The sequence below is a fragment of the Phoenix dactylifera genome, chromosome 14 (genome assembly GCF_009389715.1).
Source record: "Phoenix dactylifera cultivar Barhee BC4 chromosome 14, palm_55x_up_171113_PBpolish2nd_filt_p, whole genome shotgun sequence".
NCBI lineage: Eukaryota > Viridiplantae > Streptophyta > Magnoliopsida > Arecales > Arecaceae > Phoenix > Phoenix dactylifera.
This window is the reverse complement of record NC_052405.1, coordinates 5,847,723-5,874,272: the sequence shown is the minus strand read 5'-3', so window position 1 is coordinate 5,874,272 and position 26,550 is coordinate 5,847,723. Positions and strand designations below refer to the sequence as shown.

Sequence of the window (26,550 nt, the reverse complement as noted above, 5' to 3'; positions counted from 1 at the left end):
ACCAAATAGGTGGCATACTTCTGATGATATCTAAATAGAAGTCTTATGAAGCAATATGACAGCACCTACTTTCTATAAAAATAATAAATATTATACTCTAATAAGAAAAAAAATTCTATCTATTCTAATCAGCCGGTAAAATTAAACTTTTCTCCTCCCAATCAAACGAGTCTTTGATACTTTCATTAGGTATATGTGATGGTTATGGCAATAAATCTAATTAACTTAACTTTAGTTAAATCGGCAAAATATGATCACTTTCTTTCTAGAGGCAAATATTAACCTTTTTTTTCCTTTGCTAGAATGGTTAGCGTCTCCAACAATTTATTTCTTTTGCAACAAGTTGTCTCAAGTGAAAAGTAAAAAAAAAATCAAACCCCCCCTTTGACAATTGTTTAAGTACTTTCCTTCAGTTACATAGACTTCAGAAAATAACACTGGATTTAATAATTTTATGGTAGGTAGGTTTGGCTGCAGAAAACTTGAACAAGCCGGTCATCTGAAAGCACTTCAACATTTAGAAAGGCAAAGGTCCATTTAGTCCCCAAGAGATTCACACTCTCTCCCAACCTAACCTCAGGTGCCTCATCCTGACACGTGCCGCGTCACACTCCACCAAACCGGCCTGCAATCAATGGTTGCCACCTAGAGAATTTTACTGGTAATTAATTTCTCTTAGCCTCCTCCTGTTTCAAAATTCAATTCTTTTGATTTCTCTCTCCAGAAGTTCAAAAATTGTTACACTAAAACAAAAATAAAAAGAAGAAACATCCAATGCAAGAGGCTCCCCCGCTAGAATCTCACAAAAGGTCGGAGGTTACATCGTTTTCAGCTGGCTTAAAAAATTCTAATCTCTTTTGGGCGTTGGTTATGCTATCAAGTATAACCAGCAGACACAATTTTTTAGGCCATCAATTTCTTTCCTCCATTTCATCTTGAGTTCTGCACCATGTTGTTCCTTCCCAAATTACCCTCTTTGGCTTCCAAAGAGGATAAATGGTAATTCCAGGTTTTACTGGTGTTGATATTAAATTTAAATATGTTTTTGTGGCACCAATCTTCATCATTTGTTATCCACCATATTTCCAAGCTTTTTAAATTACCATGGGCTTAGTGGTTTGAGTGACGGAAGGGGGCTGCGTTGGTTATTATTTAACAGCAAAGTCCTGCTCGTTCACGCCCCGATACAGAAGAGCTGAAGCTTCCACCTGTTAAGAGACCTTGGTTTAGTCATATGAAATAGTGATCTAATTAGTGTAGACTATTGAGATAAAAGCTGCACTCAAGCGCCATAAGCTTACTGCAATAAACATTGTCCGATGGATGATCAGACCATTCAATCCTCGCAATGCGGTGCTGCGTGCGCACGCGAATATTATGGTATAATAGAAGCAAATGCTTAATTAAAATACCAAAGGATGCACTCTCACCAGCTAGGATGGACGACAAATCTTCCTGTGGAAAGAGCCCAATTCACCTGCAAGCCATAATGGATTAGGAAGAAAAAAGGAAAAGAGAATTTAAGATATCGACTTCTAATTTTGTTCAGGGAGATTTAAGTTCTGACTTCAGGGATCAACTTCTAAGTTTCATTGGAGTTTAGAGACGATAAGTACCTTGTCAGTTCCAAGAGAATTGGCAACAACGTGAGTGACCTGTTCATCAATCTGGTTGGTGCACGCAGCACCAAACTGCTCAGCCATCTGCCACAGCGGATGCAAATGGGGATTGGCTTCCCCCACCGGGAAAACCCGGCTGAAAACTATCTTACATCCTGCGAGGATCTTACGCTGCTCGGCTGCAAGTATGTTTCTAACATCCACATCATTTAGAGAGCGATGAGAGAAGAAGTCGTCGTGAATTCGCTCGATGACCTGTTGTTTCATAGCAAAAGCAAGCATCAGAAGGATGAACTTTCCAACAGAACTTGTGAACGTTACAAAATGTCATTGAGGAGTCGTCATTACCGTTAACGAAGAAGCAAGGGTCCCATCTTCTGGCCTCTCATCATGATCAATCTCAAGGAGTGAAGGCCCAAATAGTCCAAATTGTCGTCTACTACAGGGAAAGTAAGTATATCTGCAAAAGATTACCAAATTAAGTACCCAAAGCATATGAATTTTACCTGGAGAAAACAGGAACAAGGTAATCGAGGATACCTCTCTACAACAATCAAGTTGAGTTTGTTATGAGGCCAGACCCTCACAGAATCATCAATGATCACGACAGCTGATTCCATACCCAAAACCCCATCTAGATCCTTGCTTTTGGGTACCCTCTCATCACCATCAAAAGGCTCGCTGTCATCTCCTCTTGAGATCACTCGGCCAGCAAACAAAGTTCCTGTTGGATCAAGCACCTTTGCCATTTCGGTAGCATATAACTTGTTTCCCATTGTGTATAGATGCATTTCATAGAGCTTACTAGCCTACACCAAGGAAAGACGAAACATGAGATTGCCAATTGATTGTCATTGCTCACGATAAATTGACACAAAACATAGCATCATATATACATATTTAACCAAAAATCTCCACAAAAAAATTAACCTTCTCCAGAAAATTCCAAATTCCTGGCCTCAACTTGGTCCACATTCCCATGTGCTGGAAGCGGAAAGATGCCGTTGTTGTGGCTTCTCTCGGTCTTGCTCTTCTTTCTTTCTTAAAATTTCTTCATGAACTGGGATCTACTTCTACAACTAGAGAGGCAAGGAACAAATCAATAATTCTAGTTATTATGCAGATAAACTGTAGTAACCTGCAAAGTCCACGATTTACAAACAAATATATACCTTGGCTGAATTAGGAGTGTGTGATCCAGATCAAGGACAAGACAAAGCTCCGAGCAGCAAACATCTTATTTTGTTCTGCTATCCTTCTTGCCCTCTCTCTTTGGATGGCGGCTTTCTGTTTGATCATCATACCCATCCAGTAGATGGTCAACATCTCCCCATGCGTTTGGGTTGATTGTGTAGCAACTGTTGTGCTGCCTTCAGAAGCCACAGTAGATAGAGTCTTGGATCATTCACCACTGCTGCAGCAGGTCTTAGGTCCACCTTATTTATGTTAAAATTGAATTGGTTGGGAGATGATTTGAGGAACTGCTAGGGGAGTAGTGGTCAATTGCAAAGGAGAAGAAATATCCCTAGATTCTTGGGATTCTTAGCAAGCTGCAGAGTAGGCAAACCAATGGCCTGCGCCTGCTCTCCCTGCTCTCCAATTGCTAAATGGTCCTTGCTACTCTGAGGATCCGATGGAGAGTGTTCCATTTGGTTTTGCTCGTTCTGAAACTATGGTCTCATTCTCTGGACCATATTATGTAGAATCCGGCGAGGGTCACGAGGTTTCATACGAATTCTTCCTACATCACTCTGAGAATTCTGCAAATTTGAGAAAGAATAGCATAATTGATTACCATGAATTATAATGCTTGGGCTCCAAATCAGTAAACAAACCAGATATGCAAAAAAAGTGAAGAGATAATCACTGCATGATTAATATCTGTACATATCCTTAAAAAATTATATACATATAAAAGAAAGCACCAAAAAGTTAATAATGATTAGAAAAGCAAGGATGTAGCTCATTAGGCCTGACATTCAACCAATTTATTGCCCCAATAGTTGGGACAAGGCTTGACTGCTAGGGTAGAGGCTACAATGTTTATTCAAGAGGAAGGAGAATTTGATGGATAATTGTGATACCACCAATCGTGATTTTGTTTGGAGTGGATATGATAGTACCCTCCCCTTCAATGTACCTGTTTTCTTCTTTCTTAATCATTTATTAAAAGAGTATTCATTACGAAAGAGAAGTGTACTAACAGAAGGGGAATGAGATGCACAGCCTCTTATGCAAACATCCAGCTAGCTATGCTGGGCATTTGTTTAGCCTTCTAACAAGTTAAAATCACCAACCACTTATTCATTCCAATATTTTTAAGAAGGTCCATAGATTAATGTCGTTAGGTTATATACGCTAAGCCATGAAATACTGATGTTCAGATCACTTGTGAGCTGTCTGCAGCAAGTATTAAAATCTTCCTTAGTTCTACATAGCAGTAGGATATAGGCAATAAGAACAAGAATATGAGACAGAATAAGGATATTGAGACAACTCAGAGAAGACAGGAAACTTGTACAGCAGAACGAACAATCAATGTGGTGGACCTCACCGTTGAAACTGTTTGGGCAGTCACTTGAGGTCTTCCGGATGGATTTGTGACCCAACTTCTGCAGACTTCATAGAAGCAACATTTGCTGAAGAAACAGCTCCAGGTAATACATTGAGACTTGAAGCATGTGCCATATTATGCATCAAACCAACAGTTTTCTGCTGTGCCTCTGCTGATAATCTTTGTTGTTCTATTTGAATTAGTTGCATAAGCATTGTTAGGGTTTACAGCAATGTCCTTCAATAAAGAAGGAAAAGAAACAGAAGCAGCAGCACTGCTAGATGGAGCAGTGCTACTAGATGGGGCAGTGGTACTAGATGGTATCATGCAAGTTCCAGTATTTGTTACCTGGATGTTAGGGTTAGAATCCGGTCTTCTGTCAGACATGACTACACTTCCTGGATTCTTAATCTCAATTTCCATGTTTTCATTTAATCGAATCTTGTCACTCAGTTGAGAGCGCACCGAACTGCTGTCTTCTAACCACCCACCTCCTCTTCCTGGCGTCATCTGCACATCAGATGAATTTGTAAGCCCATTTTTTTGTCTTTTCAAGGTATGATTCTCAGGAAAAGACTCATCCACAGCCTTATGCTTCCTAGGATTGGTTATTCCTCCAACAAGGTCATTATTTGGAGCACTAAAGTCCAAAGACATCGCTCGTCTGTTAGGATCTGAAGCATTTCCACTTTCAGAGTTAACAAACCTAAGCCTTGGGTCTCTGCTCTTCAAAGCAGGCCTTATAGCAGGGTTTGGTGCTGAACCCAACTGCCCAACTGGTTTAACAGGACCTGGCTGATGTCTACTTGAGCTATCTGTACAAGCAGCACTGTTGGTAGCAACCTGAATCTCACTGGTTGTATTCACACATCCAGCATTACCATTGGCTGAAGAACTAGAGACTTCATCGTGAGCATCGTCTTTATCATCACACTCCTCAGAAGGTGTTGGGCTTGGGAGCTTGTTACTTGTGAAAAAATACTTCTGCTGGTAGGATGAAACAGCCTTGAAGGCATCTGTTATGTAGGGATGTGGAGTATCATCTTCAGCTTCGACATTCTTGGTAGTTATTGGCTCAGTGAATACAACTGTCCCAGTTCCAAAACCAATTGGTTTATGTATAGGCAATGGTGGTGCATTCTCGCGTGTGGGCGAGGGAAGGCTTTCTTCATCATATTCTGCATGAAGATCCAGCAATGGACTCACTATTCTACCTCTCGAGATGGTAGGTGTATCTAACTTAGGCAGACCAGCCTGAACATTTTTGCTGCCTATAGAACTGACCACATGTGAGTTCCCAGATGAAACCAAACCAAAAGAAGAGATATCAGGCTTTTCAGGTAGATGAGTTTTATCATTTGTATTGGTGCCACTCCCAGCATATAACTTGCTCTCTTTGTTGCTATCATCCTCAAAAACCAATGACTGCACTCTGGTATCTATCTGTTACATGAAAAGACTGACTCTAAGTTTCATATAAACTGCCATCAGTGACTCTTAAAAAAACTATCTGAAATCATAACCGACCTCTTTCACCTGCTCAGGTGATAAAATATTAGAGTATTGGTTCTTTATGTGGATTAACAACCTACAAAATATCCAGCAAGAGAGTTTATTGTTCAGAATATTTCCTACTAAAAAAACCAACAGGATGATATTTCAATGAATGTTTTGAATAAGAAACAGAACTAACCTCAGAAGAAAATCTTTATTCTGCTCCTTTTTCTTTAAATTCTCGGACCTAAGCACCTGTTGCATTAGGATGATTACGAGATTTTTATGTTGAAACACAAGATAAAGAACAAACCAAGCCAGCCACAACCAATGTGAAGAGTTCAGATCATCTTACAGAATGGACTGTTTTAATTCCTTCAAAATGCCTGCTGAACAAGAGCATCTAGCACCGGAACAGGGCTCTCTGTCTCCGCAAACATTGGCTTCAAACATTTCAAAAGACTGACGCAGTCGCCAAACAGACACCGTCAAATGATCTACATGGAAGAACAAAACCAACAAAGTCTTAAAAAAACCTCTCCAAAAACATACTTTTGTCATCATAACAAAAACAAGATATCATCTTTTTGTTTTAACATACTCAAAATTAAGCTTTTATTTCAAATTAGAGTTCTTTCTTCTTCTTCTTTAGGGTCCTTTCAAGGTTTAAACTTACTTCTCCGCCTCTTCTTCAGTTACAGTCTCTAACTCCTCTAGAATTAAGCTTACACGCCTATCAAATTCCCCAATCTCTTCTGTTTCTTTCCCACCCAATAGCTTCTTCTCTTCTGATTCCGAGCCGTCCTCCTGTTTATCAGACGAAAGATCGATAATTTCGCCGCCTACCGGCTCTGACCCGAACCCAATCTCCCTTCCTCCAATTCACCTTCCTCCTTCTCCGTTCCCCCCGCCAGACTCCTCGCTGCTATCTACCACATTGTAAGCCTCCTCCTTCACCGGCTTGCCGCCGGCGCTCTTCGCCGGGGGATCGGCCGAGCCCACCGGCTTTCAAATCCAAACCAAGAGGCTTGTTTCTGCACGGCCTGCGCCCACGCGAAGCTATAGAGATTTGGGGCGTAGTTCCTCGACATGGGGTAACCCACCCAGACCTTGGATCCCGGGGGATCCCGGGCGTCCTGCTTGAAGTCCTCTGCAGAGATCTCCTCCAGCGACGCCGACGAGTCACCGTCGGAGATCTCACCCTCCCCCGCCCGGTTCGCGCCGCCGCGGGGCCGGTCCCTCGCCATCCAAGTTAGGGTTTCCTTCTCGCTAGGATTCAAGAAAAATCGACTAGATCCGGCGACGCGCATAAGGGCCGTCGGCCGCGGCTCCGGCGATCCCAGGGGAGCAATTCTCGGCGGATCCGGCGATCTCAGTCCTTCTAGGGTTAGCTTTTTAGGGATTGAGAGCTTCTAGGGTTCGAATCGGGGCGCAGAGAGCGCCGGTTGGAGCAAAATAGAGCTCGTTCTGGAGAGCTCGGCGAGAGGAATCAATCGAGAGGGGTTTCTATCCTTGGAAATCGGAGGTTTTGAGGACAAATTCGTGAGAGGATCGCCTCGATCAAGCTCGAGAGGAGGAGAAAAACGAAGATTTACGGACGGTAGGGGATGATTAGGGAAAGGAAGAGAGCTCGTGGGTTCGGGACTTCGTGGGCATTTGGTTTAATAGCGATTGCTTTAAATCTCGGCCGTACACGTCACCGGTGACCGCAGCTCTCCGCCGCGGAGTCTTTGATTGTAGGAAGGAGGACCTTGTCCGAATTAGTTCGAGGATTATTATTATTTATTTATTATTATTATTATTATTAATTTCGGATATATAATCATTTTTAAAAAAAATATGTACATTTTAATTAAACTATTAATGAGTGGGTTGAACCAATTGAATTAGGCTTGCTTAGTGTCCAAGATTAAGAGAATTATGTAATTGGCCTCATGGAGCGCCTCGGACTCGGACGATGGTGTTTTTTACCTAGGAGCCTCTGCCTCCGAGTTTTTTCAAGATCAATTTCGATGGATGCATGCTAGATAGCGGCAGAAGCGGAGGTGCTGACTTCGTCGTCAGAGGCTCGGACTTCATGGTGGTTGTTATTGGTGGTTGCTAGATTTTTGACACTTTGGTGCCGAGGATTGAGTTAAAGGCGGCATGGGTCGGGCTAGGCCATGCTCGGCATGTGTTGCAGGTTAGAGTAGCTATACTTAAGGGTGACTCGGCCATGATTATCGGCTAGATCTAGGAAGGCACTGACGGTGTGTATGGGCGTCATCCTCTACTTCGAGATATCCGGGCCATAGTTAGTGGCGGCGTGGAGTTTCAGGCCAGATATGTTTACAGAGACGCCAATGGGGCTGCGGACTTGTTGGCCTCGTACATGGCTAATTACTTTAGAGATACTCAGTAGGTCGGACTGAGGGAGCTGCCTAGAGCGCTCTGAATTTTTTTTTTTACTTTTTTAAATATGCCCGTACTAGAATAGTATTAATTACACGTCTTAGCGGAAAAAAAAAAAACTATTACCAAGGGTACATATCTGCCTGGAGTTTAATTTTTTATTTTTTTTTGGCTTTTCTGAGAATATTCTCGCATACCTTTTTTTTTTTAACTTCTTGAGTGCACTACTCGCTCCTTGTACGACTACTTGCTTATATTACATACTTGCACATCACTCTATACGGAATTCCTCTTAGCTTTTCTTTTTACCTTTCTAAAAGTATTCCCCACACTGCTTATTTCTTGTCATATAGCAAAGATCCTTCGTTTATCTTCTCAATTGCAGAACTTACTCAGTGTACAACTTCACAAGTGCACATCACATGTAAGGTTCCAGTAGGAATTAACTGAAGATTGGATAAAATATAGTTTTTTTTGACTAATATTGTAGTAATTTTAATTTTAAATTAAATATCTTTCAGAAGTATTTATTCTTGTATCAATCAAATACCAGCTAGGAGTTCCAACTCACAGTGGTCTCAACAAGAGAGGCAAACTCAATAAGGATGGGTTTGATCAACCATATTGGATTCTATTAAATATTTTATCTTACTAGGTTTTAATTTCAAGATCTTTGTACCTAGCAACCAGCCAAGCAGAGGTGCTCGGTTTAAATGGCTCATTTCCAATTATTGAAACCTAAATCCTCCCTTACTCTCTAGCCAAAGAAAAAAAAAAATCAAATGATTGTCTTTTTTCTATTGGTGATTCCCTTTTTTTTCTTTTCATATGGTTGGACCAAGGAATTAGTCCAAGTAATTCCTTCAAAACAAAAAAAAAAAAAAGTCTAAGAAAATGAATGACTATTCTAAAGTCCAAGGAATGCTGCCAATACTGAAATGCTGATGCAGTGAATGTCGGCCTTTCGGATTTAATTGTTTGTCTTTGTAGAACTATGTATGGGCTATGCTCATTTCTCCCAATTAGAAGCATCCACATTTATAGTTGGGGACTTGGGATGGTAGATGATAGGAACTTCTTGAGGATAAGAACTGAGTACTTAGGTTAGATATGGTTTCAGCATTGTCTTGCTAGATGTTAGTTCTAAAGGCTAGTTCTGCTCCAAAACCAATCCCACATTTTTGGAACACTATCTAAGATTGGCATGAATTTGGTAATCAGTTTTTTTTGAACCCTGCTAAGAGGGTTCCCTCTTTCTAATTTCTCCTTTAATTGAACCAATGGATCAATTAAGGTTTTGTTTTTTTTTTTTTGCTAAAGTAGATATTGCATATAGTACATGTACGAATATACCCAATAAAGTCAGAAAATAAAAGATCACAGAGTGCCCGGAATAACTCTCTCTCTATCCAGCCCACATGGTACTCCCGGAATGGTTGGCCACGTAAGCAACTACCCAATCTGCAGTCCTATTAGCTTCTCTTAGTATATGCCTGGCCTGAAAGGCCCCTCCATCCCTAATCATCACCCAGATATCTCGGAGTAAGGGGTGATCCATGCTAACACCTCTCGGGACCCCTGGATCCAACTGATCACCATGGTCGAGTCATTCTCTAAGATGACTGAGCTGGCTCGTAGCACTTGCCACGTATGTCGAAAGCTCGCCCAGGCAGCCCTCAGCTCCATGCTAGGGATCGAGATGCCAAATAGCTAGCAGTCGCCCGTTGCCATCACCCTGGAGTTTGGGTCCCTGATGACAAAATCCGCACTTCCCCTCATGCCGACCTTGAGGAAGCTCAGGGGTGGGGGCTCCCAGGTGAAGAACATCATACAGGCAGCTACATAAGCAATATGGGAACCCCAGATATTCCTAGTTGTCAAAGGCCTGTCTGAACTAATGTCATGACTGATCTCTACAGCCTACGCCCAGGCGCGCTCTGCTACGAACCTCGGTGACATGTTGCGCTCTTCAAAAACTCGAGCGTTCAAGTCGCTCTAATAGCCTCCCGGCGCGTCCGTGGACTACTCACTCACTGACGGATGGCCTGTAAGAACTGATCCTTTTGACTCCAAGCATCCGGTGGAGTCTTTGTGATCCGCCAAGTTCCTCTCGCCCTCGCACAGTGGTATAGTACATGGTGTACTGTCTCATCAACACCACATATCTTGCACTCTAGAAAAATCCTCAAGCCACATCTACTGAGTACCAAACTCGTCGGAAGGCACTCCCAGACCACCTATCATAAAAATAATGCAAGCCTCATTCAATTAAGTTTGAATGAATAAAATGATTTCTAAAGTGTTACTCCTGTTATATTGGATGTCTGCAAATCCAACATGTGATACTTAAAACACAAAACTAGTAGTGAACTTGAAGATCCTGTGCTCAGTGACATCATACAGAGGTTAATGCACTAAAATAGGGTGGTCTTTTATCTTTTTAATTTCTAACAATTAGTTGAGTTGTAAGCAAACCTTAAGGGAGTGAGCCACAATATGTCATATTGGATAGCTAACTGAATGGCTGCATTAATGGAGCTATCGAGGCACTTCATTTAGGGTATTTTTGGTTGTTCCAAGAAACTTTGGAAAAGAAAAAGAAAAAAAACATTTAGAAAAAGAAAACATATAGCCAAATATTCTTGAAATATTTACCTATATTCTTGGGCAAGTCCTTTTCCTAGGTATTGAAAGGTATATTGAAGTTCTTTTTTAGGTGTTTTAGCATAGGGTCATAGCATTTGACTTTGCGAAACCACGTGCTTATTAAGATAAGTTGTTTAGGTATATGTTGGATCGTGAAATTCATGATTAAAGAAAATTTTCAAATTGTAGAATCTTAAAAGAAGGCAACTACATAAACGGGACATGCTTATACTAACGTAAATTGACATAAAAAATATTATTAATAATACTAATAATAGTAATAATACTAATAAGAGTAATAATAATAGTAATACTAATAATACTTATAACACTAATAGTACTAATAATAGTAATAATACTAATAATATTAATAGTACTAATAATATTAATAATATTAATAAAAATAAAAATTGTAATAATGCTACTAATAGTAATAATACTAATAATAACAATAACACTAATAATAATACATATAAGACTTATAATACTAATAATAGTAATAATTTTAATAATAGAAATAATATAATATTATTATTTTAACTATAATGTAATGTAATATATATAGTATATATAATAATATAATATTAAAAGATATGATAAGTTTTCGAGCAGCAAACATCTTATTTTGTGCAGCTATTCTTCTTGCCCTCTCTCTTTGGACGGTGGCTTTCTGCCTTATTTTAGAACAGACCCTAATAAGAGAGTTTGTTTTTTTTTAATTTCACCTTCAATTGAACCAATGGATCAATTGAGTTTGAATGAGTAAAATGATTTCTAAAGTGTTACTCGTGATATATGGATGTGTGCAAATCCAACATGTGATAATTAAAATGCAAAACTAGTAGTGAACTTAAAGATCATGTGTTCAGTGACATTATACAGAGGTTAATGCACTAAAACATGATGGTCTTTCATCTTTTTAATGTCTAACAGTTAGTTGAGTTGTAAGCAAACCTTAAGAGAGTGAGCCACAACTATGTCATATTGGATTGCTAACTGAATGGCTGCATTAATGGAGCTATTAAGGCACTTCATTTAGGGTATTTTCGGTTGTTCCAAGAAATTTTGGAAAATAAAAAGAAAAAAAATCTAGAAAAAGAAAACATGTAGCCAAATATTCTTGAATATTTATCTATAGTCTTGAGAATAACAGTTATTTTTTTGTATATTTGGTTGACGATGAAAAAGTGGTACATCTTAGAGTAACTTATGTTTGGTTGAACATCTATTTTTCTGAAAAAAGTTGTGTAAAATAACTGATATGCCTCTCAATAAAAAAAAAATACCTTATCTCATTCTATCTAAAAGCTTGAGGACATATTTAACAAAAAAATTATCCTAATTTCTAGCCGGTGGGATTCAAACTTTTTCATATTCAACATGAATTTTTCTTTTCCATGAATCTTATTCTTATAGAAAACTTAAACTAAATATATACCTTAATTTCTTCAATTTTTTTCATTGACCACCCTCTTTTTCATGTGAACTAACCTAGTGCTAAAACTATTTTAAGATTTATTTCCTGTTAGGACTCGGTCCTCCAGGCACGAATCCTAAGACACCTGGATTTTGAGGGAATGTAGGTTTATTGAGAACCCTCTCCATTTCCGTTTCCTATTCTACTTGGTAGTTATAAAGGAACGTTAAAGCTCGGATAATTAATTTGGAACAAGATATCCAATGTACGGTTGCTATCCACAGTTTGGAGTGAAAAATCTGATATTCCTGTTAGGGATTTTGCTGGACTTTGGAGGGGTAGGCGTTGATCGTGATTAGTATACCCTCGACATGGATCTTGCTGCATGAAATCCACTTCGATAAGAGAAGTAACATGCTCCTCGGATAACATACCCAGGGTAGAGAGTATTGCTCGTCTCTCTTGTCCATCTTTTCCTCAATGGATAACTTGGACATATAGTATTTTTGTGGAAAAAATGGGACACAGCTTGATTAATTATAAATTATGGAGGCTGTTTTTTTTCCCTTTCTTCAAGTACATCAGTAGTTGTTGGAATAAAAAATGCACCTGAAGTCTAACATGTACATATCGCTCTAATTAAAAAAAAAAAAAAATCTACTCTTATGGTTGCCATAGAGAACTATGATTTTTGAACATCCTCTCTCAGATATCATACTAAGATCATATCTAAAAAACTCAAGCATTTAGATAGCTGAGCCCAAGAGTATATTAGCACTATAAGAGTTTTTAACTTATCCGGTATGGGGCTATTATTCCTCGATAATTCAAAGACCTAGCCATCTGATGCCAATAATGGGATATTCTATCTCTATATACAATGGTGATGTGATACCTAATCCTGCAACCACTTCATTTGGAGGATTCTTATGCAATAAGTGATCCAGAGTTGGTGAGCTTTTGCTTGATCAGTTCCTATTGTCATGTTATACACTGCCAAGAATTGTTTCTCAAGTTGCCAATGTGTGAGTTTAGCTGCAAAGTATGTTGATGGACTAATCTGTAGATAATACAGGCTTGAGCCCACAAAATAAGCTAGTGGGCAAAGTCCGGCCCTAAAGATGTTCAAGCTCAAATTTTTATTAAACCCGGCTTTAACCTAGTTAGAGAAATCTAGCTAAGATAGAAGTCCGCAAGACTTCTATTCATCGGTTCGAAACCGATTTGTTCTTACAGCTCCATTCCATCCATCCTTTTGTTATATTATAAGTAACTAAAATGCTTTATTAGACGATTATCTAAAAATTTATGGAATTAGAGAACTCTTTCTGATTTCAATTTGATTCATATTTCTATGTTAGGAACCCTAACGAGCTCGATATACTTTTACAACTTGATGACTCCACTAGGGAAAATGGATTCAAGCCTTAGTTAAAGGCAGTTTGTCCTAGTTGGATATATATACTAAGCTTTCATAAATAAACTATATTAGATTCTAGGTGGATGGTGGGTCCTAGGTCCAGACCTACCATCCCACCGACGCTCTCTCATATTTTCCCATGTCTTCCTTTCCACTTGTTGATGATAAGACCCGAATTACCTCTTAGGGATTAAGAAAGAAGGAAAAGTCCAATAAAATGGACAGCATTCATCAACCCCACCACTTCCATTAGAAACTGATGTGTCCTCCAAAATAGATAAAAGAGAGAGGAAAAAAAGAGATTGATGTGATATTGTGATACTCATAGCCTAACCCCACATTGCATCAAGCTCTCATGTTAATCCTTGCCAGGAAACACAACCACTTCTTAAGGTAATTCAGTTCTTGATTCGTATACAAAATGAATCTTTTGTTCTTAGTCTTTTCCTTGATATCAATATCGATCGACATGATATTCATCGACTTTTTCGACTTATTAGGATGGCTTATCATGCAAAAGGTAATAATTAAAAGGTGGAGCAATATCAATATGGATATTAAGCAAAGATCGCAGTAATTAAAATGCATCGATATTAATATCGACATCATAATAATTACTTAGGATGGCTCTAACTGCTTTTGCTCGACATGCAAAAGGTCATAATTAAAAGGTGCACGCATGAGATAATTCATCAAATATCATGGAATTCTATGGCTTTCTCACTAGGAAAGGCTCAACAGGATGGAACCTAAAATAGAAAATTTATTCAGAGTGAAGGAAATCATGATACAACAAATTGAACTTAATAACATCCTAAGTAATTATTATTGCACCATGTCATTTTCCAGCAAAAACTAATTATTTTGGATGACAAAACAGTAGAGCATGGGAATCTAGTAAAATGTGAATCATATTTCTTGCTTTGTTGTCTGCCACCCCAAGATTATTTGTAATAAAACAACAGCAAGTTCCACTTTCCAAGTGGCCCGCAAGAAAACAATACTGTATTCTTTCAACTATTCCTTTAGCCCCTCTAAGGCTGGACTCACTAGGCATCTTTTCTTTATAAAAGAGGAAGGGAGAAGTGGCTCACAGATCATTGCTTGGCTTATATAACTTTAGATATCTGATTGCCTGCGAGCTAAGACCAAGGCAATGAAGTTCTTGGTTCAATGCCCATGTTGCTCATGCTTCTGCTTCATGAAGACCAAGAAGAACAAGCCCAAGGGAAAGGAAGCCAAAGGTGATTGAAAGCATCAACATAATGCATTCATTTTTGCTTTGATAACGCGACAAGCTTTCCTAGATTATTTGAAGTTTCCCTGGATTGAATGCTTCAAATGTACTTCATCAAGTGAATGTAAAATGATCTGAGATCTTCTCTCGGATGTAATGTATGGCTTGTTAGTTATTTGTTTCTTAGCCCCTTGATAAATTGTCCATCTTCGCCTCTTATTGTTTGATCAATAACCAGACTGAGCTGCAAAAGAAAATTTCAGGAGGAATTGAGGTCAAAAATCTCAGAAGAGGTAATCTTTTTTGCAATTCTATACAATGGTTGGATGCTGTTTACAGTTCTGGTTTTGCTTAGTTAGCTCGCAGTCTGAAATGGTTTCTAAAAGCCAAAAGCATGATCTATGGGATATTACAATGAAGAAGGGAGAAGATAGCTATTTTCAGCTAAATTCTTTTTGCCAAATACATAGAGCTGCATCTCTGATATTAGATTAGACAGTTCATATACCAAGATTTTTAGTGTGAAAATTCTGTGTAATTCGCGCGATTTCGTCTTTCCCAAAAGCTTAGAAGACTTTGAGTTTTGTTTTGGGCACGACATGTCATGAATACCATTGCCCCGTGATTTCAGTTTGTTATGATCACTAGTATGAGATGAAATGAGAATAAGATCATAAAAATCTAAAAACTTTGCGCCAATTTCTCCAGTTTCAACACAAGGACAGCAAATTATGCAAACAACTCCTATTCCAGCCAAATTTTCTTTTTCCAAGAGCCAGTGAAGATAAGATGAAAAGGCAAGCAAGGAATAGAGCAGATGCAAGATCATCAAATACAATGATTGGAATAAATTCCTTTCACTAATCTAACAACAACAACAGGAAAGAAAGGAAAAAAAACTCTTTTCACAGATTGGCAAAATGCTATGTACACAAGGAGAACTTCATGCAAGCCTGAATTCACAACTGCAAACTATTAGCATATTTTAGAACATGCAGCACCAGATAATGATGCTAAAGAATGTCCTTCAAGTACAATTATAGCATTTAATTACTTTCAAAGCAATTTAACAGAACCTTTTTTCTTTTGTAAGGGAAAAAAGATTGGACAGTGTCCAATCTGCCTCTAATCCTTTTTTTCCATTACTGAAACTCCCAGAACCTTGATTTACCTCTATGATTGACTGGAAGCTACAACTACCATGTTTACTATGTTCTTATTTGATTGGGATCTTACAGTGGTTTTTGAAGTGGAAGGAGAAGCTTTGGCATTCTTTGTCTTTAGAGACACAGGGAATGTCTCATCCACCCACACCAGACAATAAAATGACAACTACCTTTCCTCCAGCAGAAAGCAAGAAGGAAGATAGGGGACAGAGCAAAAGCATGGCAGGCCTTAAAATCAACAACTTCAGGGATAAGGAATATAAGCACAAGCACCCTATCCCACATACTGTGAGTTGTGAACACTGAAAAATATTTAAAAGGAAAATAAACAAGAAATTATCTATGCATGCGGATGCGCATGGAACCCCAATTTTTCATGGATTAGCATATTTGGTCGCATGTCACAGGACCACCTGCAAGTCAGATTACTAAAATTGTCTCCTATATGGAGTTTATTTTTTTGCTGTAACTAGAGAATCACATGTAACTCCACCTTCAAAGAGTAAACTAGATGCTGCAACCTAAGACTCGAGCCGAAAAGCTGGTGGTTGAGTTTCGCTTGGGGCAACCTGTAGCATTCTTTAGAGATTGCTTCAGGTAAAGTTCAATGTAGTTCCAATATCCCATTTGTCTCCAGTTACAAAGCATCTTTAGTCACGACCGCCGAACAAGCCTGAAGAAGTACAGTTCAGAAATATAAGTTTCATTTCAATTGTCAGTTGTGTTCTCATATGATATGCTAAAACATCTTCAAAGATCTTCATGAAGAAAGGATTGTCTCGTTGATAGTTTCCACAAGGGCCTCAAATATAATTTCCTTAGTACAGACTAATAATCTAAATCAGAAGGCATTGCACTGATCCAAATAAGCAAGCAAAATAATTAGCTGATGCCTAAAAATGATCCAATAGGAGCAATGGAAAGAATAATATATAATTTTATTAAGAAGCAAAATTTTCTACCATACTGTGAATGGTAAAAAAGACGATTCCAAGAACAAAGAGAAAAAGAAGCACGATTGTCAATAGCTCTATTTCTGAAATCCACAGTTACACCTACAATAAGCTCCTGGCTTTGGGAAAGTTTTGATTCAAAATTCTTAACCAGCTTCAGATACAATGCAAATCAAGATTTTGTCAGATACTTGATGAAGTGTTCCCTGCTTCCAAATTCGTGCTTCATTTTTGAAACTCATCTCTCCATTCTGACAATGAAACTCCATTGTTGTATCCCCCCGCAAAGGGGTGTTTTACATGCATTATTCAAGTCTTTATCCCCCTTTGTAAAAGATGTTGCAAATCAACCAACAAATAGCCAAGACAAGATTTTCAGCCTTTTATTCAGGACCACAGGTTGATGTAAGCTGTCTGTTAATTTCAACTGCAGATCGTCAAATCCAGCACCACATGTTATTGAATTGTTCATTCATCCTCAGTGGTCCTTCATGGTTTATTGAAGACATATGGATCCACCACAAAGATCCATAACAAGAATCATACTCTGAACAGAGGATTTTGTTTACCTTCGCCGACACCAAGAATAGGGTCCAAAGTGGGCAGCAAGAAGAACAAGCCAACTCATATTATAGCCCCACACAAAAATATCAGCCAGACAGTTGTCAATAATGCCTTCCACTCATGCAATAGAAGAAAATCTGTCCCCAGTGTCCGGTAGCAACACATGATGCTTGTTCATATGAACAGGCAGTGCCTACCATCACTACCATGACCCTCTATCCTTCAAAAGCCATTTGAACTTCTGTGTAACTATTGCAATACTGGGTGACAAAACATTCAGTAGTTAGCACAAAAAGGAGTTAAGCAGATGACATTTGCATGAAATAGGTTTAGTTCCCCCTATACTAGCAGCACTCACCAAGCAATCATAGTTTTCCGATGAAGACTGAGGGCCGACAACTCTCAGACACAAAATAATTGTTTAAATTCCAGAAGAATGTATGAATGGTTAATAATGTAACATGTCTATGAATCACCATGAAACTAATCCAAAATTTCCACTATAACCCTCTCTACAAATTTTATATAATTCTCTATGCCTCGGCTTTCTGCTGAACCAACTTCTCTATTAGGTCAGCTGCTTCCTGGATTGTAGTGATGTTCTGGGAATTATCTTCCTCCACAGTGATGCCAAATTCCTCTTCCAGACCCATCACAATCTCTACCTGCAATCCGTTATATGGTGTGTCACAGAGGGTGGATATATGTAAAGAAATTGAGATGCAAATGAGATACCGTGTCCAGAGAATCTGCACCGAGGGCAGAAAATTTGGAGTCAGGAGTGAGAACTATCTCATCTTTCAACGCCAACTGCTTTTTCACGATCTCACAAACTTTCTCCACAGTTTTGGGCTTAGCCTGTAAACACCCCAATCCAGCAATTACATATGGCATTCCTTTTCCCACTTTCTCATCAATATTTGTTCACCAGTAGTCTGAAGGAAAAGAAATATGCTGAATGTGGAAACAACCAAGCTAGAACAGAAGAGGATACCGCACAGCAAATGTGGAAGTGTGAGGACCTCAAGGAGGGTAAGATCCTCTTTGATATGCCCATAGAGACCAACTTCACATTTGAAATCCTTCCACCTGTCTGCATTAGTTAGATTGGTGAGTGACAAAAGATTTAGGAGCTTAAAAATGTGAAGTATGAATTTTAATTCTCATCCTGCTAGAACATGCAGCACGTGTCAGCTGCTAATTTGCCGCTAGCTACAAGTTCTTTCCTTCCCCTTTGTATAAGATTCATTCAAACCAAGGTTTTAGGGTGCCTGATTTAATGAGATGAAGAAAATGGAACTTCCAGAGGAAAGAAAATAAAAATCACGAGCTATGTCCTTCAGAATATAAAACATTTCAATAATAATAAAAATAAACAAGAAATAACAGATGGGGATATCCTGCCAATTCTTTTCACGAGAAAATGAAAAGAAGAACACCTTTGTCGCCACTAGTTCTTGTGGAGGACCACATCCTTTGTTTCCGCAAAGCTATCAACTTCCATTCCACTGCTTCTGTCCATGATAACCTCCAGCATTGTCGTCATCTTTCCTATCCTTTACATAAACTCGAACAACAGTAATTATCAGGATTTCCAATTCTCCACTACTTTATCCTCAATTATAGCAATTTGTATGCTTCTTAAAGTACACATTTATAAAACTATGCATGTTGTTCTACCATACACGTATGTCGTCAATACTCTCTGTCTTTTTTCTCTTGAGTGGCTCAACCTTCTTCATTTCCCAGCAATATGATCCATGGTATAGGCCCTACAATTTTTATAGAATTCTTTTAAGTCTCAAATGTACATAATGATCACTTAACTCTCCAAAAACACCTCTTCACTCCGACACCATCATATTCTAGTTCCTCTTGAGTCTTCATATGCCTTTGTTTATTTACCCATTATTCAGTCACAGATCCAAGATGACATATATCATCACATTATAGTGTCTCTGAGCCATCTTAGCCATCAATGAAACATTTGAAATCAATTCAATTTTTTTGACAAATACAGTGGGGATGCCACCACCATGGTTTGAACCCTAGACCTCTCCGAAGTGGAGGGAGAAGCCAACCATCTGAACTAAGGGTCGATTATTGAGCATAGTTCAAATTTAAAAGCACACAATAAAGCTCTGCCTATCTGTTTAGACTTTTCTGGTTTGGATTTATTAGTGCCAAAACAATGATATACTTAAATACATAACCAAACAGAAGCAGGATCCTGGTGCATCAACCCCTTACAAAAGGATTCATTAAATTTTGAAAATGAAAAAAAGTTCAAACAAAAAGAAGGGAAAAAAGTCTGGAAAGGAAAATGAATTATGAGACAAAGCCCAGGGTTTCAAGAAGCAATATATTATCAAGAAGAGATATAAACTAAGGGTTCAAATAAAGCAGGAGAAGATGAGATCAGGTACAGTAATTTTGAGAGGCTGCTTGAGACTCGAATAGACATGAATATCAATATTAAATCTTTTTTATCGCCAAGTGTTCAATCACAAAAAACATAAATTTTAAAGGTAAAAGACACACAAATGGCTTAAACACACATTAAAAGAAATGCAGAGTTACTAAAAGATTATGGCCTTTAAAGCTTCTATCTTTTAACCTTTCACAGTAAAGAAATATATTCATATTTTCATCTCGAACTGAAGATAACAGTCTTTATAACGCTACCAAATACATGACAGACATTATAAATCTCTTCACCCACCGATTTTATCTTTACCATATAAAAATTTGACAGCACAGAAAATGTACAAAACTGGAAAGCTGGATAAGCAGGAGCATTTACACTAGAATTTCAATTTGAATTCTGCAGACCCACTTTTTTGATACATATCCGGATCCTCTATATTGGCTCTGCTGAATATACTTCACATTTTGTATCTCTAACATTTTTCATTCAATTCAACTATGTTCTACCTCAAGTGTGCAATTGTTTACGCATCAGAATAGAATTCCGTCTGTACAGTTCTTTCTTTTTCATTTATTTATTTTGCTACAACAGTCAATCGAGTTTTAGAATTCATCCTAGACTATCTACCATAATCAACCATCAACTCCCTCCGTTAGCATTAGCAATCACTTGCTAAAATGCCAGACGAAGTAAGAAAAAGACTGAGAATAGAGTCATCTTATGGAAGCAAGAAACCCTTAATTCCAGGAGAGAGAAATGAAGCCAGCTTTAACACACTGAATGGGTAAAAAAACCAAGTTTTTTCAATTGGGAAAACGTTTCCCTGATGAGAGTTTACTTTCATTGCATCTTGTAACACAGACACGGTAGATTCTACTCAACAATCAGAAAAAAGAGCCATAAACAAGCCTAAAATTCAAAAAGTTCCCTTAAAATTCGAATCTTTAGCTCTCCACGACGCTAAAAATCACACAAAGGATCATATCACAATCAGATTAAACGATTAAAAGGTCACAAACTCCCTGAAACCTTCTGGAAAATATATCTCCAAACTGAAAAATCCCATCTTTTTCGTCATAAAAGTAAAATTTCACCTGGTTACTGCTCCAGCTCGCGGGCTTGAAGGTGGATCCAAACCTGATCGAGGTGGCAGAGACGGCAGCCATTGGGTTCAATGCAGAGAGTGGAGAAGCCTCCAGAATTGGGGAACGGAGAAAACCCTAAACCTAGATTTTGGAGGGAGTGGATTAGATTCTGTGGGGATCACGTTTGAAGTACGAGCCGCGGGTGTCCGCCCGCTGTGTCGGAAAGTTTATCCACCCGATCTCAACCTTTATCCCCGGCTGGGTCCCGTTCTATGTCGATCATCCAGTGGTTGTAATCTGCTCCAAATTTTATTTCGCCTAAAAGTAGTTTTAACTTTGATTTCAGAAAATTTTGAGAAAAATCTAGTTTATCTTTGTTTATGTGAATACGTCGCATTTATGTTTTTACATGGAGGACCGGTTTAGATTTTTCCTTCTAATTTTAAATTTTAGGTTCTATTTCTCTTTACTTTTTCTTATAATAAATTTTCTGCTTGATTTTTAATTACTTTTAAATTTTATTGTAAAATTAATATTTTATTTTTAACTTTTTTTTGGACAAATTAGCATTTAGCTTTGTGGAGTTGTTCTTATGCTACTCTTTTTCAAATTTGTAAAGCTTTAGCAACTTAGAGCAATGAGCATTTGGATGATCAATTGAAGATTTTTTTTATTTATTTATTGATATTTTTAGAATTGATTTCCTGCATTATTTTTGGGGTACATATTTAACTTTTTATTTTATCTTTTGAATATTGATATATCCTTTTGATTCACAAGTCTTGTCGGGCTTTGATCGTATTCTTTAAATATTGTAAGCACTAGATATGATTTAGGTGGAGACAAACAAAAATTATTATTGGATTGAGAACGGTAAGATTTTTTCCCTTAATAGTGAAGTTAGATGATTATAGGGGCCATTACTTAATGTAATGATAAAGGCTCGGATTGACAAACGCAGTGGCCCGAGTTCAAGTCATGAAAGAACAGTCTCTTTGTGCAAGAAAGAATATGCCAAAGAGTATGCCTTTTCTTAGTTTGTCTCTCCTAGGATTACGGATTGCTGAGATCATAACTGGATAATAATCTTGTATGAGCCAAATTAGGTGATGGTATAAAATTTGACTCTGCGCGGAAGTTCTTGTTTCTTTCTTTGGTGCTCAAGTTTTAAAGTGCTTAAGTTTTAAGTTTTAAAGCTGCAGAAGATATTGATAACTGGAGTCCAGTATGCAGGGAAACCAATGTGCTGACCTTATCCATCCTTTGTCATGGAAAACGCATTGCATCTTAATCTCATCCATAGTTTTGAAAAGTTTCCAAACTCATTAATTTATGAGATGTTGGTGAACCGTACACTACCTTTGCTATCTGGTTACTACAAAGTTAGCCTACCCTTTCAATTATTGCAGCCATTTTCTTATCTCTAACTCCAAAGTCTACTGCCAGTATGCCCACTTCAGTGTGATTAAGTGAAACCTTGGAGAAAACCATCTGATTTCTAATGTTGGCCTCATCAAGAACAGGTGGACTGGAATGTTTGAGGAGGGCCCCTAAAGCAGATGAAAGTACCATACAGATAATGTTGTAGGCACCAAGCATATCTATCAACTCTTTCTAGAATCAATAAGCCTGTTTCAGTTCATTTCCAAGGACATGGGTCCTTAATATAGGGCTGTTTTTTGGTTTGTTTCCCGTTGACTGCCTGCAAGTCATGACATAAGGAGAGTGAAGTTTCCCACCAAATTTGAAACACCCCACTTATAAGAGTTCCTCAGTCTTCCACTCATCAGTACTACAAGCAAATGGCCTCTCTCAGCATCTACTTTTCTTTCCTGCTATCTGTGTTGGTAGTGTTCCAAGGTTTCTCAAACCTTGCAGAATCAAAAGAGTGCTTCATCAATGCCATATACAGCTTTGGTGACTCCATAGCCGACACAGGCAACCTTCTACGCGAGGGACCGGCCGGGTTCTTCGCTCCCATTGGCAGCCTTCCCTATGGAAAGACCTTCAAGAAGCCCACAGGCCGCTGCTCCGACGGTCTTCTCATGATCGACTACTTTGGTCTGTCATCACTTCTCTCCTGCAACTCTTCTCTCAGTGTTTGATGCCTCCTGACTGTCTAGACTTGCATGATTTCCTTGTTCTTTTGCTATATAGATATGACAACTGATAACTGAATAGCATATGCTAGATGCTATTTAGAGTTTTTCATAAAAAGCTCTGTTTTTTCTCATCTTCTAGCCTACCTTTTAGTTTATTGATGGACCAACCCTGTCTAAGGCACCTTATTGTCACATATTTAGACTAGAGGAAGGGAGAAGAATTTTGGTTCTCTTTGATTGTAATCTTGAGATTAACAAATGCAAAAGAAATTAGAGAAAGGGTCAAGTGAGGAGGCTGCCTAACCTAGAAAGGAAACAATTGCAGTTCTGAAATAGCTTCAGAAGTTCTACTGCATCAAAGATTGTATGGTACTGTGGAAGCTAACAATTCAATGTCCACTAGAGTTAAACCCGTAATGGTTAAGGACTTATCCCTTCAATAATTTATGATAAAAAGCTTTCATTTCAACCTAATTAAATGCCATAAGAATAACTTCTTGATATTAATTTTGATCACAAAGGAGGAAAAGCAATGAAGTCGATTCCAGTCATATTCTTTTAGAATATTTATGCCTGATTAATCTTAATCTCATATGACTTACTGTGTTCTCTTTGTTACTATTGGCATCTCAGCCTTGGCCCTCAACCTCTCATTCATAAGCCCTTACCTTGATAGGACTGCAAACTTTGATAATGGAGTTAATTTTGCTGTTGCTGGAGCTACGGCACTGGACAATTCCTTTTTCCTGAAGAGGGCTACTTTTCCAACCGTTACTAATAGCCCTCTCAGTGTTCAGCTTGAATGGTTCAAGACACATCTCAACTCAACATGCTCCTCGCAAACAAGTAAGTCGATATATATTAAAACCATATCCATGCATACTTGTTATTAGCATGAGATCATTTCATGATTGTCTAAATATTTTTCCTGTAGAGTGTGCTAAACTTCTTAAAAGGGCACTCTTCCTTGTTGGGGAGATTGGAGGCAATGATTATAATTATGCTTTTACCCAAGGAACATCTATAAAGAAGGTGATGACCTATGTGCCACAAGTTGTGCAAAGCATAATAAAGACTGCTAAGGTATGTTTCTCTCTCTTTTTTTAATTAAAGCATTTATGGAAACCTCTTCCTCCTCTTCTTTCTCCAATGTAGAATTTGGAACCTTTATGGAGAGCAAGCATGAGGAGGTAGATGTCCCACAATTATATAATTAATTCGTTCTTCTCTTAGCTGCAAATAGAAAGAGTTTAATTAGTGCTCGACTCGCAGTCTGAAAATATAATCAAGACAACCATAGTTCTATGAGACAGTGATAACTCATGAGTTTTATAACTTGGTGGATATTTTGTTTAGGAAGTCATTGATGTGGGAGCTGTTCAACTAGTTGTTCCTGGAAATTTTCCAATTGGATGCATGCCAAGCTACCTCACAATGTTCTTCTCCCTGGATCCCGGGGCTTACGATGAAAAAAAGTGCTTGAAAGAATATAATGCATTCGCCATGCATCATAACAAACAACTTCAGGCAGCACTTGAAGACCTCAGACATGCATACCCTCATGTTACAATCATGTATGCAGATTACTACCAAGCTTTCCTTCATCTCCTTGACAAGGCCCCAGAATTGGGTGAGTTCAATCACTAAACACTATTTGTAAACTCTAACAAAGAAGATGCTTCATATATTTTGTTAGTTAGTATACCCTATTCTTGAGAGGAAGCTACTTTGATCTCACTAGCAACCATTTTAAAGATTGTGAACTCTTCCTAATGCTCATACGAAATATTCTTCGACCAGGGTTCGACAAGGATTCATTACTACAAGCATGTTGTGGAGTAGGTGGTGAGCACAACTTCAACATGAATATCATGTGTGGCATGCCTGGGGCTTCAACATGCTCTAACCCAAGCAAACACATCAGCTGGGATGGCATTCATCTTACACAGGAGGCATATAAGGTCATGGCACAATCACTGATAATGGAGGGATTTGCTTACCCAAATTACAGAGTCCAGGAGGAATGGGGGTGCTAGTAACCCATCATAATGTGATTGAGTGTGTCCTGCATCTCACATAATATCATGTGCAAACATGAGCATATGTATGCTAAGAGCAAGTAAACAATTCACTGGTGGTTGCACATTTTGGACTAAATTGAATGGTCACTGTTGCTGCATATTGGTCAACTTTATTTTGAACTTTATTTTCATCTTTCTATTATTAAACTCCTTAGAGAATATCACACTAGGGAGAACAAAAACATGGGACCATTGCAACCAGTCATCATATGCTTAAGGCCTATTTGGATAATACAGTAGGATTAGATTAGATTTTCTATTGGATTCATGGATTAGGCAGTCCATTTAGGCATAGCCCCATATCGACCCACCACGCCTGGCCCGAATCATGCGAGAGAAAAAGAAAAAAAAACATTATGATTTTTTTTTCTTTCTATATTTTCTAATGTCTTCTCATTGTCGCCGATCTTCCACCCTTGTTCCCTTTCCCTTGTGCCTTCTCTCTGCAAGATATTCCTATGGGAATACCTATACAAGCTCTTAATGATCCAGTTTACCTAGTCCTTGCAAATGTAAAGACTAGCCAGTCTAATTAGTTAGGATGTTTATGCTCATTGTTCTTCGAATTTTTTTTACCAAAAATTAATAAATAATAAATTCAATTATGTATATGCATGTCGTTATTCAAAAAGTTTTTTTACCCAAATTAGTATATAATAAATTCAATTATGTTATTGTTATATAATAAATTCAATTAATTCCAAAAGTGGTAGCATCATACTTAATCTCCACCAAATCGGTGGCATTTGTGTTTCATAAAATTTAGATGCATGACATGTACATATTGACTTAGATCAAAAAAGGCATGTACATATTGACAAGTAACTACTACATATCTAGTGCTGTATAATAAGCCTCGAGAGTAATTAGAGCTACAAGACAATCGGTTCCCACTTTCTAACAAGAATAAAAAAATACTTCATCATAAATTTATCTCTATTAATTTATTCATCTCTAATCAGGCTTAGCTCAAAGCCTGAAAGGAACATTGTGCACCGTTTCATCCCCATTTTCTTACCGCTCCTACCTTTTTTCTACGGCTGGTATAAGAGTTGATCCCGACCGTTTCCTTTCAAATAGTTTTTAAGGTCGCCCCGCCTGACATTGTGATGGCGAGTTGATTGCTTTAGAGTTGGAGAAACAAAAAAAAAAGGGATGGAATATAATGATTTCCGCCATTTTGATTCTTCCATTGTGTTAGCATAATTTTAGAGATCACGTCACAATCTGTATCAATTTGATAATATTTTTCTTTGTTAGCATATCAGTCAGTATTATTTTTCTTTGTTAGCATTATCTTATTGGAATAATTTTAAGAATTACATAACAACTTGTATCAGCAAATATTATTTTTCTTTATTAGCATGATCCTATATCAACCTATATTATTTTT

At 38.1% G+C, this 26,550-nt stretch overlaps 3 protein-coding genes and 1 long non-coding RNA gene across 4 annotated transcripts; 2 read left to right on the top strand and 2 right to left on the bottom strand.

Annotated features, from left to right (window-relative positions):
- Positions 1-687: 687 nt before the first annotated feature.
- LOC103708064 (RNA polymerase II C-terminal domain phosphatase-like 3) lies at positions 688-7,321 on the bottom strand. The gene is given in 20 exon segments (XM_039133938.1): positions 688-1,209; positions 1,431-1,477; positions 1,617-1,874; positions 1,968-2,079; positions 2,160-2,428; positions 2,550-2,617; positions 2,620-2,689; positions 2,782-2,840; positions 2,843-2,909; positions 2,911-2,989; positions 3,120-3,379; positions 4,197-4,391; positions 4,393-5,616; positions 5,701-5,761; positions 5,867-5,922; positions 6,023-6,049; positions 6,051-6,116; positions 6,119-6,164; positions 6,344-6,550; positions 6,625-7,321. Coding segments are annotated over 20 exon segments (3,585 nt in total). The 5' UTR covers positions 6,978-7,321; the 3' UTR covers positions 688-1,148.
- A 7,272-nt stretch (positions 7,322-14,593) lies between these two features.
- On the top strand, positions 14,594-17,170 carry LOC120113016. Its single transcript, XR_005514753.1, has 2 exons — positions 14,594-15,071; positions 16,017-17,170. It is a non-coding gene; the product is annotated as an uncharacterized LOC120113016 (long non-coding RNA).
- Positions 17,171-17,744: 574 nt separating this feature from the next.
- Positions 17,745-21,202, bottom strand: LOC103708065 (acyl carrier protein 1, chloroplastic-like). Its single transcript, XM_008792828.4, has 4 exons — positions 20,984-21,202; positions 18,456-18,554; positions 18,197-18,319; positions 17,745-18,126 (listed from the first exon to the last, which is right to left on the bottom strand). The coding sequence occupies exons 1-4, from the start codon at positions 21,053-21,055 to the stop codon at positions 17,995-17,997; spliced, it is 426 nt and encodes a 141-aa protein (XP_008791050.1). The 5' UTR covers positions 21,056-21,202; the 3' UTR covers positions 17,745-17,994.
- Positions 21,203-22,447: 1,245 nt separating this feature from the next.
- LOC103708124 (GDSL esterase/lipase At5g03980-like) lies at positions 22,448-25,255 on the top strand. The gene is made up of 5 exons (XM_008792903.3): positions 22,448-23,035; positions 23,710-23,922; positions 24,011-24,159; positions 24,433-24,706; positions 24,877-25,255. Exons 1-5 carry the CDS (start codon positions 22,777-22,779, stop codon positions 25,110-25,112), a joined length of 1,131 nt encoding a protein of 376 aa, XP_008791125.1. The 5' UTR covers positions 22,448-22,776; the 3' UTR covers positions 25,113-25,255.
- Positions 25,256-26,550: the final 1,295 nt, after the last annotated feature.